At 41.7% G+C, this 17180-nt stretch overlaps 1 protein-coding gene across 3 annotated transcripts in view; it reads right to left on the bottom strand.

The window, feature by feature from the left end:
- The window catches only part of dock4b (dedicator of cytokinesis 4b), a 107757-nt gene that overhangs the window by 40247 nt on the left and 50330 nt on the right, over positions 1-17180 (bottom strand). For all 3 annotated transcript variants that reach the window (XM_046378460.1, XM_046378462.1, XM_046378461.1), the window contains exons 13-22: positions 13616-13741; positions 9731-9855; positions 8986-9148; positions 6918-7024; positions 5164-5317; positions 3905-4002; positions 3686-3769; positions 2550-2650; positions 1524-1605; positions 88-258 (exon numbers count right to left, since the gene is read on the bottom strand). In XM_046378460.1, coding sequence (XP_046234416.1) covers positions 88-258; positions 1524-1605; positions 2550-2650; positions 3686-3769; positions 3905-4002; positions 5164-5317; positions 6918-7024; positions 8986-9148; positions 9731-9855; positions 13616-13741 — 1211 coding nt within the window. The remainder of the gene's footprint in view (positions 1-87; positions 259-1523; positions 1606-2549; positions 2651-3685; positions 3770-3904; positions 4003-5163; positions 5318-6917; positions 7025-8985; positions 9149-9730; positions 9856-13615; positions 13742-17180) is intronic.

The following is a 17180-nucleotide window of genomic DNA, read 5'->3' as shown; positions in this document are numbered from 1 at the left end:
AGATTTACACATGCATGCACAGAGAGGCACACTTGTGATTGTGGGGGGAACAGAGGATTTTCGACGCACAAAGACAAAGAGACACACCTGCGTTTGTGCGACGGGACTCGTGCCTTTGTTCTCCTGCGACAGGAAGAAGCGGATGGACATGAAGAGCTCGTGGATGCAGACTCGGAACTCCTCCTCGTTCTGGCCCCCCGTGGCCAATGAGAAGAGCCGGCGAGACTGGATAATGTACTTGAAGATGTACTCGCTGGCCTGGAGGATTGAAAGAACAATCATCGTTTATCATCTGCGGTCGGTGATGGGGGGGGTTAAAGCCCCTCCAGTCACACTTCTCTTCCAGTGAAAACAGTTTAAGAATGATGTGATATTAAACTTTGTCCCTGAAATATTTTTAGATGAGTTTGGAATTTTATGACTTCATTTGTCCAAAAGCAAAAAGTAATCTACACTTTCTGTATTGTACACTGAAATGACAGAAAATCATTGTTAGAAATCATTTCTTCAGCAAAAATGCCAAATATTTCCTTTCTCTAGCTTCTCAAATGTGAGGATTTGCAGCCTTTGTTTAATTTTGTTGGAAATTAGAAAATTGTTAGAATATATTTCAGTAAGTGGCCAGTGGTCATAAAGAGTCTGCAGATATGACTTTGGGAGCTCGTGATGGGCATTTTTATGGTTTTCTTACATGTTAGAGACAATGAATTTGCTAATGAAGAACATCATAGTTCTTGCCCTAAGGCAGATTTTTTTTTTAACACTTCCAACCTCACAATGATCAAGATCATTAGGAAATGTATAACATAATTATACTGCTTCACACTTTTGATGTAAAATGAAACCTGTCAAAAGGAAAAACATCCATGAAAGATAATTGAGAGAAAACTCGACTCAGATTCCAAAAAGTCGGGATAGTGTGCACCACACAAATAAACAAAACGCAATTTCTTCATCCTTTTTGACTATACTCAATTGAAGGCAGCTTCAATTGAAGCTGCTTCATTGGTTTTTGTAAATATATGTATATTATATATTTAATAAATTATATCACTACATGGAACATTTTTACAAATGATTGCATTCTGATTATTTACATTTTACAACTTTTTTGGAATCTACGTATGTACAAGGTTTTTCAATTATTCATTATTTATTATATGACAGAGTAACATTTACGTCTGCTGCAGAACATATTCAGTGAATGAAAAATGAGGAAAGCGCGCGACAGAAGCCACAAATGTGCTTCTCTGACGTTGTATCTGCATGTGTCATTAGAATAATGTGATGTGGATCCCCAACACCAGAGGCAGTGCATTTCTGCTGATTAAAATTGCATGCTGGGTAATAGATTGAGGAGGGGAATAATGAATGTTGGTGTGATGTATTCACTGCTTACGGAGGGATAAATTAGCAGAAGTGACAGAGAGGGGAAGGAAGTCTGTTTGTTTGTTTGCATCTCTGGATGTGTCTGCTTTGACTCTGTGTGTGTGTGTGTGTCTTTGTTAGAGCAAACGTCTCACCTTGAGCACCTGCTGTATGTGATCCTGATGTTCTGCGTCAACAATGCGATCCACGTACCACTTCAGCACTTTGATCAGGTCCCTGGAGGACAAACACAGAATCATCACTCACCTCTGGCTGCATCGCACACAGCTTCTCTCGTTGCATTTAGCAAACACGGATGCGGCAGTGCAGTGTTTTCATATCGAACACGTCATCGTACAAAATTAATTTCAGAGGAGGTTTCGTGTCTCTTTTGCTAGTTTGCCATAAATACAGCTGGTTTGCGGCTGAGAGTAAAGACAAATTCAGTATTTAAGTTTTGACAAAGTTGAAGTTCAGAACAAAACAGGCAGATATTTTAAGAGGCATCCCTTTCACACTGCAGCAAGCTGATGACAAAATAAGGCAGGCAGTGATTAGTGAATGAGAGGATTTTTTTTCATTCTAATCAGGACTGGATGACATGTCGCTTCCCTGTTAATAACTAAAGATAGTTATAATGAGGGGAAAAGAGTGGTATGCAACCACAGTTTTTGTGTTAATTAATGAAGGTGTGAGTCTTTCAATGAAACAGTATCACAGGTGAAAGAGTCTAAAGCAGATGGATGCGGCAGCAGTTTCTGTGTGTGTGCATGTACAAATCAAAGAGAAGCAGAAGAAGAAGACAGCACCAGCACAGTATCCTAACAGGTACAGATAGTGTGAAGAAGACAGCAAGTGAGAACAGCAGGTTGTGAATATGTGTGTTAATATGTGTGTGAAGGTGTGTGTGTGTGTTTACATGTGATACATAAGAGAAGGAAACAAGGAGGTAGGAGGTGAGCACAATGTGAAATTTCATTTTTCATCAGCCAGGGGGCACTATAAGCATTTCGTTCACACGTCTGGTGAGCTGCCTCACAGTACTGACGCAGGCTGTCTGACTGCCTGCCCATGTGATACAGTCCGTCATTAGAATACAATACATGGGTAAGGCTGTGTTACTGTATCGTCAAGGCGCTGCTGTGGCCTTGAACAGCCACCTCTGGAGAAAAGTCACATACCTGTAGGACAAAGCTCCAGCAAAGTGGCTCTCAATGTAGGTGTCCATGACCGGTTTGAAGTGCTGAAATTTGCTGTCCTGGAGGAGGTTGATGATATGAACCTGGAAATAAAGAGAGAGGCAGAGACTGTAAACAATTGTTGCTGTACACAACCACAATATTTCACACAGTGTGACACACATAATATTTATTATGATTTATTTTTTTAATCAGTTTGTCCCATACAGGCTACCTGATGCTGAGTAACATATTCAAACAGGTTTTTACTGGGTTTGTTTTTTTTTTTTCCTTTCCATCAGATATTCAACACGTCTGCATAGTTTTCTAAACATTTTTCTAAAACTCCATGATATATTTGGTATCTGCAAAAAAAAAAAAACACTTATAATTACAAAGTTAAAAGAAAAGTAACAATCTACTAGAATCTACTAGACCTACAAGACTCGAGTTCAGCTAACCTAACACAATGTAAAATTGGAAGGTAATGTCGATTTGTCAACATGTGAGCGCACAAAAAAACATCATTTGAAGAGATGCTGTTTTGTCAACAAGCTAAGGACAAATAAGGAAATAAATAACAAGGCGAAATTGATAAGAGATACGAGGAAAAAAATAATTAAAACAGAACAAAAATAGATAAATATTAATAGACATTTAAAAATATAACAAACGCTAAGCTCATTTTGACAGCGACCACAGGAATTACTCCACGTTTCCCTCGAGTGCAGGCTGTTGTGAAATGAATTTATCCGACCACAGAAACCAAGTTCACTTGTCAGACTCGTCGGATTGATCCCAAAACCACAAAAAGGAAACCTGATGACTGCACCGGCTCGCTAGGCCTCCTCATCAATGATAAAGCCACGCTGAGAGGAGAGAGTGTGTTGGTGTCAGTGTGAGACTGATGGAGAGAGAGGCGGATCAATCGCTCGTTCGATCGACGCAATCCAGCAGAACCGGGGCGAGATTGGTTCAGCGCTGCATCACCAGATCTCCCTCTGACGGTCAGCTTGTGTCTCCGTTTTCAGACTCAAAACACGGTGAGATTGTGCTTGACATATGAAGGAAAAGGACGGAAAAGAAAGTACAAAAAGATCTCTGGAAAAATCACTGGACCGTTACAACAATTTACTCACCAGTGAATCAAACACCTTGAGCCCATATCTCTGAGAGCTTTCATCCAGAATACCAAAGAGAGTGTCCAAGGTGTCCTGTAGGAACTGAGGTCGGGAGCAAAACAAAAGGGGTGCTTGTATGAGTGAGCTGCGGTACAATCAAATCAAAAAACAATCAATACTACAAATGCCAGAAGAACGGGGAGCAATTCGATGGTGAGAATATGATCTCGGGCCTACTTTGACAATCTCAGAGCCATCGATCTCCTTCAGCTTAGAGAGGCTGTCGTTGATCCTTTCGGGGTGGGCTCGCCACTTCAACAGGTCCAGCATATCACCTGGAGCGCAGACAAAGAGAAGGGAGTGCAGAGAGATCATACAGCAAATGAAAGAGAAAAGGCAGTCAGGCAGTAACGAGGACAACAGATCAAAATGCATCTTGTGCTTGTTTGTAAAGGAACGCAGGATCACATCACAAAGCATCACCACACCCTTCAATGACAGCCTCCAAAAACTCCTCGGAATCCAAACAAATGATGACATTTTCAAGTGCAGCAGGATAGAGGAGATAAAAAGTCATTTTCCTGAGCCAGGGTCCCCAGACATACGCATGAATAAAACATAAGTCTCGAGAAGAAAGTCTTTTAGCTGTCGCTTTGGATTCCGTTCAACCTGAAGCGTGTCTATTTGCAACTTCATGTGTGAATTTCGCGCCTTGCGAGTGCATGTGTTTGCGTGCATGATTGAATTTGTTTTTCCCAGTCTGCCTTGAACATTTTGTCATGAGAATACTTCTATAATCAATTCCCCAACAATGACAAATGCATTCAGAAAATTAACTGCATGGTGCAAGTTAACTGTGCCTGTAGCTGTTATGATTATATATTCCACCATCTACTAAATGAGTTTGAAAAAAGGATTCATCATTTGCTGTTGTTATGTTTTTCAGTCTAAAAATAGTTTTGCCTGGTCACATGGTGACAGTGTCTGGTGAAGTCTGGAATGCATCATTGCTGGACAGTTCACATTTTCATAATTGGTGCTATTGTTTACAGTACAAATGAGGGCAAACATAGCGACAGGCTCTTCCTGCTGAAATAAGACTACAAATCCCACTCTGCAAGCAGATTTCTGAAGGATTTATTAGCTCATTAGTGCAAACTGGAAGCTATTCCCCTCACCTTCCATATTCACAGGGTTTGTTGTTTTCTGCCCCCCCACACTTGAATGGTTTGGATAGAAATTTAACTTTCTCTCTTGCACACAACTTGTGCCTCCCTCCATCTTTTTCCTTTAAACTTATGGCATTTAACCTCTTAACCTCTTATGACGTGTTGATTGCTATCTTTGGCAGTAACAGCTTTATCTTCTACTCACTGAGCTGCACAGAAGTACAACCTCAATTTAAACAGTTCGAGGATACCAGCCAAACAAAAGAAAAAATGAAAAAAAGCCACCAGGCAAGTGGCCAAAATGTCAATCAATGCGTCTGAGTTTACCGTTCTGTGTGAGCTTGGTGGAGCAGAGAAAGCTGGTGATCCAGAAAGACTCTTTGGTGCCTTTCAGGGTCTGGTTGTTGGATGGAAGGTTGGCCTTGGAGAATGGCAGCTTCAGGTATCGCGAACAGTCTGCCAAGCTGGAATTCTCTTCACACTGGGGACAAAAAAGAAAGAGAATAAAGAAAAGAAAAGCACACAATTTGTGGATTGGCACAGGACATTCACAGGTAACGAGCTGAAGAATGTGATAGCTCGGCTGCATTCACTGTTTTAATTCCAGTTCGTCAAAACATTTCATCAGCTCCGGGCCATATAAGCCTCAACTGAGACCTGTAAATTTTTTGCACATAATCAATCACAGATTGTAGCATTTTTGGGATTTCATGCGTAGCCTTAATGTACAGCTGAGGCTGCCTGAGCTCAGAAGCTACCACAAAGTTTGGACTGACTCTACTGTGTCTATTTTGGGTCTGAGCAGAAACTAGGCCATGCCAGCTTCATTGAGCTTTTCAGCAACTTCCAACTGGCATCGGAGTGGGCCTTTTCCCCTCTCAATGGTGGGAACACTCACAAAGCTACCAGAACTGTCCTCTAAAACCGGCAGGCTCGGGTTAGAGTGGTCTGGTGGGACTAAATCTGGCCACTTGGTAGAGAAAGAAGACAATGACAGGAGGAGTTTTTATTTTTAAGTATTATGCAGACTAACAGCAAAATAAATAATCAGACTTTTGGGCCCTGTACTGCTCTGCTTCCAATAAAATGTATGAATGCGCTCAATGCTTTTCTGTCCTCTGCAAAAGCCAGAGGTTTCTGCACACACCCTGCGCCTGCAGCTGAGGGAAAGCTTGTAGTCTGCAATTATTCTGAATTACACCCAAGACGGTCTTGCAGTAGCTTTTAAAACTGGGGGTGCTGGCCATTTTATTTGCTTTAGTCTTTTGATGTGTCAAAAACCAAACTGTGTGAAAAGATGGGTCTCTTAAGGACTGTAAAACACAGAAAAATGGACACAGAGGCCAAAAATACAGAGACACAATAGACTCGATGACTGAGCGCAAACTGTCTCTTACACAAAACACACATACATTAAACGCTCCCTCGCAGTTAAATTCAACCCCACAGCTTGACAGTGTTACATAAGTGGATGTTACTCATCGGCCCATCAGCGCATAATGGAGCGATGTGAGCTGTTTGTTAGCCAGTGGCAGCGTGATAACAGAGTGAACGTGTTTAGCCGTTCAGAGCGAATGATTCACATAATCATATACAGCATGCAATCCCGTCCGTCTGACGTAGCCTTGGTGACACCTGTGCAAAGTCAAACAGTCAGTAGGTTCATTTAAGAGAATCACTAAACCTCAATTTACCAATAAACAAAATGTTCTGTCCACTGAAATCTTTGGTTTTGAAACTGCATTTTTAAATTCCACATCATGTGCCATGCAAGGACTTCAGAGTGAACATGACAGCACACTGGTAGGCGGCTGTAACTTGAATTATCATATGAATCAGATCGCTTCCCTGTTTTCGAGATGAAAACACTTCAACTGAAATAAGGAGAAAAGCATCACAACCAATTGATTCAAAATAAGGCTCGATATTGGATGAAATTCCACATTAGGATGAATATTATGTACTGTACATGTGCCAAAATAAATAGATAAATAAATAAAATAAATCCCGCAAGGCACACAGTCAATTCGATTCTATGCTGTTCAGTCAAAGTCTCTGTGCTGAGTGTTTGCGGTTATTACCTTATGAATAATGAGCTCATGGGTGCCATCTGGCAGAGTCCTGCCATCCTCCTGCATCAGAGGAACAAAGGAGTAGCCAAACAGTTTCTTCTCTCCCTTGTCTTTAGCTGTCAAACAACAACACATGGACATGGCAATGAGTCCAAAATACACCAGCACAGGCTGTGAGAAAATAAACCAAAAGCTCATATTATGAAACCAGTTATGCAATGCAAAATGATAAGCTGAACTAAGATGTCTGATATTCAGCCTTCAGTGCATTTACTCTGCTTATAATATAAACCTGAAGTTGAAAAGCAATGCTGACACAACACATTATTACAAAGAGAGAAAGAAATGTTACAGTACACCAGCAAAAGGACCAGAAGAAAATGTGGATGCAGACAGTTCGGGTTTTCAAAAGACTCTCATATGCATTCAACAAGTTTGTACTGATGCGATCGATGCATTTTTGCTAGAGAAACACTAAATCCAAATGTACAGGTGTTCCTCTACAGGAGGACATGGTAACCTTTGACCACACCCAGCACCAATCACCGCTGGGCGCGGTCAGCAACTGCACACAAAAGGTTTCAGGGTGTGTACACACAATCCCAACTGCTGACACCAAGCAAAGAACATGTTTACCAAAAAAGTTTATCACAGCACTCTTTTGGTGCTGTTATAAAACTCTTGGAGGGCCTGATTGAAGGGGGCTGCAGCGCTTTTAAGAAGCTTTTTGAAAGCTCTGGGCATAATTTGCATTGTGAACACATGTAATCTGATTTATCTGCTGCCTTGGCAATAAAAGTGCTAATGTGTGCACAGCGGGAAGTGAGAAGTGTGTGTCTGTCTGTTAGCGTGTGTGTTCATTCTCCCAGGAGAAACACAAGCTGTATTAAACTTGGTACTGCATCATGGCCATTTTATTTCTCACTTGCTTTGCCGTGATTACGTTTTTTTGTACACCAGGAAAGTTATTGCTTACAAGACTCAGAAACCGTAAATGTTTGAATTTTGTTCTTTCAGACAGGTTTTCCTAACCTATAAGCCCCTCATACCTCCGGGTGCTTGGAGATTATGAAAGATTAAGTGGTACTGGGTGAAACCAGGGCTTAGCTGAGCTCGGCACAGGTGGAGATTGATGTATGCTATATCTTGAAACCACTCTACCAAAGACACTATGCTATTTCAGCAGAACTGAACAGTTATGGGGGCTTGTTAGGAGCTCAGGGTTTTGAAGGAACGACTTTTCTATGTGGTCTATTTAAGAGTTGAGAGAAAACTGCTCCTACAGCGGCAAAAGTGTTACTAATAAAGTTCTCGTTCTACTGCAAATTGTTTCAATTGTCTGAAATATTCAAGAAACAATCAGCTATAATAAAACAAAGTACTGCGCTGCTGCCCCTGACGGATCCTTACATTCCCCTTTAGCACCATTTAGGAAGAAAACTGGACTCCCTGCAAACAAATTAACAATTACCGCTGCTGCATAATGAGTGCAAAAACAAGATAGCATTTAAAAGCATATTCATAAAAATGAGCTTTCTGTTTTGCATTAATTGAAAATGAGAGTGTCTGCTAATCATATTTTTCCAGGCAGGTTGTTTCCAAGTTTTGAGAGCCCTAATAGCATGTCTAATATGGTCTCCTCAGTTTGGTGTCACCACAGGCTTAAATTGGGCTCTTAATAGGCAGCCCTTGGGTAGCAATGCTAGCACTGCCGGCAGTAATAAGGCAACTATATCTACGGCACACAGACACACAGCCTCCCAGTCTGGCTGCAAAAGGCATAATAATATCAACTTGTTATGAGAGAGGAGACTCGACCTTCTCCCTGCAGCCTGGTGAGAGAGGGGGAGCGAGAGTGAGAGCAATATTTTGGTCCTAATTAAAGTTTTGTCTCATTAGGAATGAGAAGTTGGACAAAGTGGTGTTACGAAAATGCTTTAACAAAAAACGGTTGAGCCTCTTCTCCCTTCAAAACAACACCTCTTTACCTCCAAAAGAAGTGCCTGGAAAAAAAAAAGGGGGGGGTTCACAAGATTGTAGATAAATAAACATTATCCACAATCCTGCTCCCACTTACTGGAGCAATGTCGGAACTCAAAGCGGACGTGCGACCCCCGAAACATGTCGACCGGGATGGGCAGCTTGATCTGCTCCGACCAACGGGGGCTGTTGTTGTGGTACAGCACCAAGGAATGGTACTCATCCGCACCTGGTTCACCAGAGCCGGCAGCCACATGACTCTGAAAGACAGAGCAGAGAGGAAGAATGACCAAAAGAACAGGAAGTGAAGAAAGGACGTAAGAGGCCTCACACGGGGATGACGTAAGGTGCAGATTTAAAGGACACAGTGGATTAATGAGTCAGACGTGAAAAGTTAGAAACCTATTGGGAACCGCACACGCTGAGTAAAACGCCATTAAAGTGAGATCGACACGGTTTACATGCAAGTGTTGATGTGTGTTAGAGGGTTGCGTGTCATGCCGCGGTAGTGGCAGAAGGGCTATGTTTGAGTCTATTTTCTGTTCAAGCGCAGGAAGCCACAGAGGCAGACTGTCACAGTGCTGCACCAAAAATGGGCAACACACTGGAGAGACACTTAGCTCTCATCTGGGTCAGCGATATTTAAATGAAGAGTTTTGCTCCAAAATAAGACTCTCACTACTAAGAAAAAAACTAAGGGCACAAATAAGGCATTATGGATCCTTAAAGTGTTTTGTTCTGACAAATGACACATTATCCCAAAAAATTTAGGGTTCCTGCAAAATGGGGACAAAACAACTGTGATACACAATTTCTAGATGAGAAAAAAAATGCGCTCATACCTTGAGGATTTGTCCGTCGACATCCAGCACATAGACGGTGATCTCTACATTCCTGGCTACGCTCTTCCCGCCTTTCTCAAACTCGCCTCTCTCCAGTGTGATGTAAAGGTCATTTCTCATCTCTCCTGCAGGAACAGGAAGGTAAAAGAGGCAACAAAGCATTGATTATGCATATGAGCAAGCATTATTAATGACCTCTCAACGACTGGACGACAGTTCTTAGTGTAATGCTTCACTGCAGGGGCGGACAGCTTATACATTAGTAGCATTTAATGACATATTTTCTGCTGACTGGAAATCTTAGATGAGCTATCACCTCTGACCACCAGAGAACACAAGATTTAATTTCTGCTGTAGCCTGTATCCATTTTCTTATACATCATCTTATCATTTGTTTTCTCAAGTCAAAACAAAAAAGGGCTTACTTAGAACATTTGCATGTCATTTTCAAGGCAGGGTGATAAAGGACAGGTAAAGTTAGAGGGAGGAAATGCATTGAATCTAAGAATGTATTTAAAAACAAACCTTAAACAACCAAATTTCTGCTTTTTAGTGGTCTGAAGTTGAGTGAAGGCCTCATGCAGTAATATAGATTTTTTGTGGTTCTTGTCCTGTTAAACATTTCCTGACCACTCAGATTCACTTAGCAACAGTCGTGGTTGTGGGTCCATAACCCCCAGGGTGGAAAACCCTGACTTCGAGTTACATTAGTGTTGCTTTGCATTTCTGTTCATGACTTTTAGAAGAGCAAAGACCACACACTGGACACAGACTGGCAGGCCTGGCCTTATAATGGCCTTATAATGAGTTTAAGTTTACCTGTGTGTGTGTGTGTGCCTTACCTGATAAACACACACACACACACACACACACACACAGAGACAAACACCTGAGCAGGTACTAAGTGCTATTATTATACTATTTTAACACAAGATTTTAGTTAACATCGCAGACTGTCTTCATGCTTTCATGCAGATGTTAAGTTCATATCTTGCCCATATATAAGAATGTATAAGAAGATAACATAAAACAGAGCGTCCACAATAAAGAAGAACAGACTGAGAAGGAATGCATGATGTGGATTTTTTTCAGCTAATACTCAATAATGACCTGCTTATACCAATAAGATAACCAATAATTTCACATTTTTGCATTTAAAAGTTCATAACTTGCAGTTTATACACTCTTGAGCATATGAAGGGCTAAGATGCAGTAAGAAAAGATGGATGATTTAACATTCCAGAGCTCTAATAACATCTGTTGAGTTAAAACTCGTAGACCACCCAGGTGCAGGAGTCTGATGGTGTGAGTTCAACACTTCTCTTCATCAGCTCCTTCAGCAACTTCAACAGTGCACATTGCCACCTACTGTATCAGCATGTGTGGATACTGCAAGTTTTAAGTCAATGAAAGCAGTTTTGTTTGGTATTACCAGCTCTAATTACCAGCAATAAGTTCACCAACACTGATAAATAACTTTGCCAGATAGCGAGGTCACAGAGTCCGGTAGCCCCAGCACCTCAATCGGGATCCCACAACGAGACCAAACAACCACTCACAAATATGCATCCTTAAAAGGAATAAAATGTAGTCAGACATCGCCCTGCACCTGCATTTTATAGTAATTGGGTGTAAACAATGAACCGAGTGTCTGGGATTCACAAAAACAAGAATCAGCCTTTTCTGCCATCTGCCAAAGGACTAAAGTGCAAATAATCCCAGGAAGTAATATTCTACATCTTTTTTTGTTATAACTGCAGGTGAATGTACAACGACTGGCTCAAGCGCACATTTATTTCCTTCTGCAGGAAATGGTGCAAAGTGCTCTGTGTAAGAAAGAGGACAGGACTGCTTCCTCTGCAGCCGAGCTGTGGGCAGACACATTGTTAAATAGGTTCCCTATATAAATTCTGTGAGTGTTTCTGTGTCTGTGTGTGTGAGTGTGTGTGTTCTCATAATATCTCTATCTCTAGGGTCAACATTGATTTTCTGCTTTTAACAACAGTAACCATGGCAACACGAGGCACTACACACCCATACTGTACACTCACTTCACACACACACACACACACACACACACACACACACACACAGTTTCTTAATGTACAACAGGAAAAGGGGAAGTGGAGCGGGTGGGGGCTTGAGCAGCTGAAGAAAGAAAATAAGGAGAAGGAGAAGGAGAAGGAGAGAGAGAGAGAGAGAGAGAGAGAGAGAGAGAGAGAGAGATACAGTCAGATACAAACCCAGAAAAGAAAGACAGAAAAAAAGAGGGAGAGACGGTTTTCGAAGCCCAAGGGCAGACTTACACAGGCAGAGAGGGTGAGAGCACTCAGAGTTAAGGGTTTGTAGTCAGACAGAGACAAAGAAAGAGACAGCGAACATAAATCTGTGTTAGTGAGGCGCTGGGGGACCCACAGTCTGTGGTTCCTCCTTATCTGTGTGACCAGACAGCACACCTCACTTATTTAAAAGAACAGCTCTTCTGTGGATTAAAAAAAAAGAAAAAGTCCGCTAACAACCAGCTCCCATACATGAAGGAACAAAGAGTCAGAAAGCGAACTCAAACAGAACCTTCCCCTCCGGAGCCTTGTCCTATATGTAAATGTGATCATGTATGTTTTGCCGTCCCTTGTTTCATCCCACATTCAAGTGGTTGCATATTTGTTACCACGGCAACAAGACCCCTTACAGATAAGCCTGAGGGTCTCTGCAGCGGTCTGTATCAAGCAACTATCTAACTGATGCCCTATCTACCTGAGAAAGCCTCAATATTTCATCTTTCAGAGGGCACCCTGAGGTGGAATTCAAACATCGGTCTCATACAGTAGGGAGGGTTATCATGTGTTACCAAGGCTCCTACAGTTGGTAATATATGGCAGCTCGATGTGTACAATACAAACGCTAGAAAAGTTTACAGCCTTGAAAGGTGAAGAAATCAATGTCTTTTTACTCATACTGACTGATACCACACAAAGTCTGAGTTAATGACCGCATCTTTACAACTGCTGCCTGATGGCTATACTCATCTCATGCATAGAAAATTACATGTTTACTGTCTTCAATAACAGGTTATGGGGAATAAACAGCTGCAGGAGTAGCTAAGTGCAGTTAAAATCTTGCAGTTAGGGACCTCCTCTGTGGAGCTAACATGTTATTAACCCGGTGAAAGGTAGGATAGGCGGATTTTAAAAAAACTAATACTTTGATGGATGCTGAAGTGAATTTTGTTGTCGGCTCAGAAATGACCACTATTGCGAACAAACGTAACTTCACCAGAAAAGGTGAATATGTCAGTGCATTGCTGGTAGCCAAGTGATCTCTGGGATGTGTAGTGGGAAAAAAAACGGTAGAAAGGATAGCTTAGCATTAAACATGTCGGCCAAGTAAAAACTGAATATCAACCAGCTCTTACCAGTAGCAGCAATGATATCTTCCTTAAATGGATGAATTTCCTGTTTAACCAGGACCTTAGAGCATAAGACACTATGGGACCCACCTAACCAACGGGGTATCAGTTAGGATCTGATACAGCAGGTAGAGGAGCAGGATTGCTCAGATAATTTAAGACTAGTGGGACAATTGTACTACTAATGTTACTAGTCCGCCGCTTAAGTTAATCTGTTTTCCAAGAAGAAACTGTTTTATGCAGCTAGGGGCCATAAACATAAAACATAGGCTTGATATTGTATTCTAGAGAACACAATAAAGTCTAAAAGCTCGCTAGAAAGTTAGTTGCTTAAATTAGTTGTGTGCAAGAGTTAAATGAGAAATTGAGTGTGTTGAGCAACGGGAAAGATGGCTGATATCCACAACGATGAGCAAGGATCAACAACGGTGACGTTGTCACAAAACATATTGACAGGCGGCTGGTTTGTGGTGTCCTACCTGGCATGATGACGTCAGAGAAGCCCAGTTTCCTGGTGATGGACACGCCGCGAGCGAAGAGGACCATGTACTCTCGTCTCAGCTGCTCTATGTCCCCGTGGAGGAGCTGGAGAGCCACTGCTAGACCTACCAAAAACAAAGCAAATAACAAAATCAAAATCTGAAATATCATGTATTAGTCACAACATTGCCTCGATTTTTCTTCCCTTATTCTTAACCACAGCCACTCAATAATACACTCTATCTCTCAATGTCTATAATAATCCTATTCCCAACACTGTAAACAAACTTGTTCTGGTGAGCTCAGAAAAAGTATTCACAAGGGCATATTTTCAGTTTTATTGCAGCCGTATGGATTTGTGAAGCAGACAACTACAGTTATACCTGCCAACAGCAACATTTGTGTGTGTGAGGAGCAAGCATACACTCCCACATACATAAACAAAATGCAAACAGCCTGTGAGTCATCCCCAGCACTTTTTTATTAACAGGAAATCTTACGTGAAGGTTGTCGTCTTAAATCAATATCCTTATGCAATAACTCCAAATGTCAGCGCAGCTAAATTAAAGCGCAGACTTGTATTTACAGCTCAAAATGCATCTCCTTGGCGTCGCTGTGAGAGTGCCTGGCTGCGCTCATGACGAGCAGAGGCAGATACACAAACAGCTTAACTGCAAGGGAGTGTGTAAGAGACAAGACAAGGATGATGATGATTATCATTATTGTTATTATTGTGGATGATTTCAGGAAAGTTGTGAGGCAGTGGAGAAATGGTTCATTAGCTGTGAGAGGTCTCAGTCATAGAGAGTCAACAAAATGACATGACTTCTTTGTGAACCTGCCAGCAACATGCCAAAATATCCCACAGTGTGAAGACTGACGACAGTAAAAGACAGTGAAGTTGAGGAAGGCTTGCTGCCAAACTGTGTATCAGATATAAAGGTTGCAATGCCTTCATTTTGAGCCTTTTCAGAATGACTATTTTACGGCCAAAAAATTCCAACCGAAGCGCCATAATTCTGAAGATCTGAAGATGGTTTTCAGCTCATTTTTATAGTTACTGCTCAGTTACATGTCTTCAAAAAGTGAGATACTGGCATTAACTGATATGTGAGGACGTGGCCTATTAATTTGACAAAACATACACAAAGAGGGCCTGAAGGGCGAGAAAGACACGACAAAACATTTCATCTGGTCAAAAACATTCTGACGTAACACACACAGTCCATCAAAGAGTGTGTTCACCCTGGCACAAAGGCCGTGGTGGGAAATGGCAGGAAAGTCCCATTAGATCCAGGGGAGATTTTTTTTTTTTTCCACCCAAGCCCAATCTGCCTGCCCCTTAATGTGGATCAAGCCTTTGGCACTTACACACACACAGACAGGCTCTAAAAGCTACTGCAGGGCTACAATTAGGCAAACTAGCTTCATTACTATTCTGCCCGGTAGCTGCCGCTGACAAAAACACCCTCAACCTCTGTTGCCCTCAGCCCACCCGGCCTGCCTCTTCACAAGCTCAACAAAACAAGATGAAAATAAAAACTCAGAAAACAAAACAGTGGCGTTGTCGCGGCCTCTCCTGTCACTACCCACGCTCGCATGGAGGTGGGAGATGAATTATCTACCTGACCTGACTCACGCAGGGCCAGATTCTTATGAAATCTCTTTTATGGATTGGTGGTCTACATGTAAACAAAATCATTGTCTCCTCTAATCAACCCCCTCTGTCGTCTTTCAAATTCTATTACCCCAAAAAGCCCCTGTGACCCTGAAACACACAGGTGAAGAAAAATGAGGTAGTCATTAGGCTACAATTGAACAAAATAACTGTCTCCCCACATGGACTGTCTCTCTGCCTCTTTATTACCCAAACAGCCCGGTGTTCTTTATACATTAAAGGCAGTGTATTCATCTCTCCCCTGCTAATTTCCTGCTAATAAGAGCCTCCTGGCACGCTGCCAGGTCTGTTTAAAAGGAGAACAGCACAGCAAGGCAACATCGGACACACACCAGGATGCACACAAAGATAGCATAGTGCACACATATATAAACATACACACACAAATGCACATTATCACACTTGGCTGCACCCTCGTTTTAATTGCCCTCCTGACACTAAGTGTAATAAATCGTGGTCCTTAAATTATGCATGATGTTCCATAACTCCTGCGCGGACGTTTTTACAGGAAGAGAGGAGACAGTGACCTGTTTGCTAAAGATGAAATATTCTCTCCAGTTTGCACATTTGTTGTCAAGGCTGGACAAGCAACTCAAGTGTTATCTATTCTGTAATGTCGCTCCACAGCAGAATAATTTCCCTTTGGGAGGAATTGACTTTTCAGATGAAGGTGCACACAGCAAAATATGCTGTGCATAGCTGTTGTGAATATAGAGCGAGCAGGGAACAGTTAAGGTATAGGACTTTAAAGAAGAGGCAATCTGAGATGTTGCATTGCACGTGTGTGTGTGTGAGAGAGAGAGAGAGAGAGAGAGGGAGGGAGAGAGGGAGAGAGAGAGAGAGAGAGAGAGACGTGTAATAAAAGATACAGAAGAAGTTGAAAAAGAGGCAATATGAGCAGGGTCCTTGCAAAGTCAAACTGTCAAAGCGAATAAAATTATAATGAATTAATCTGGTCCGGACGGATGAACGGAGCTCATAATCCACAAATGAAACATAATGTTCATGCTCAATATCTTAAAAAAATGAAATGATTACCTCTGCTTTTGTGATTAAAGCATTCTTTTTTGTAAGATCAATGTCAAATTCAGTTAAATGGTGGAAATTAATTTTGGAACAAACTGGTTCGAATTACGCCTGCTGCCGTATTGTGACAAAAGACCCAAAGCGCTCGTCTCTCGTACACTTTGAAAGGGAAAGCACCGAGGCAAATGAGGCGTTCAGTTGGATCAGTGTCTTTAGCCGACAGCCACTCAATACCTTATATCCAAGTGTTTGTGATAAAGTACGTGCAGCAGCCAAGGATGGGAACAACTCTTTGAAATAATTCACGTACATGTGTTTATGATGTATGTGCCAAATCAAAGCCTGGAGCGAGCGCTTAAATGCTGAGAACATACAGTGAACTAACATGCCGTCTATCTGTAATGTTGCTTACCAAATCAGTGTAATAAATAGTTTCTAACCGCAGAGTTGCTTATCCTAAAGCTCGATTTCGCTGTCATCCGTCAAACACTAACTGAGTAAGCCACATGTCTGCACCGTCATCTGCCAAATGTGTGGAAGTTTAACATCAACAGCGCACTATCTGTATGCTCTATCTGTAATTAAATCTGACAGCACGTGTGCAGCTGTGTGTTATCTGATAATACAGCCAGTCCACAGTTTCAGCAGCAAATAAAGCTGATAGAAGAAGTTGATTAAGGTTTTTATGCAAGATAAGAAAATGGCAAAGTAAGTGGTTGCGTAATATTGCTATTAGCTTATTCAGAAAGGAATTTTGACTTTTGTTGCGCTTATCAGTTCAGCTATGCAAAGGCCCATCCCTCTCCATCTATTCCACAGTACAACCGTCACATTGGAACATCAGCTGGATGGTGCGGTTT

This window comes from Scatophagus argus, chromosome 22, assembly GCF_020382885.2.
Source record: "Scatophagus argus isolate fScaArg1 chromosome 22, fScaArg1.pri, whole genome shotgun sequence".
In the NCBI taxonomy this organism is placed as follows: Eukaryota; Metazoa; Chordata; class Actinopteri; family Scatophagidae; genus Scatophagus; species Scatophagus argus.
Note: the sequence above shows the minus strand (reverse complement) of the source record. Positions and strands in the feature narration are given on the sequence as shown.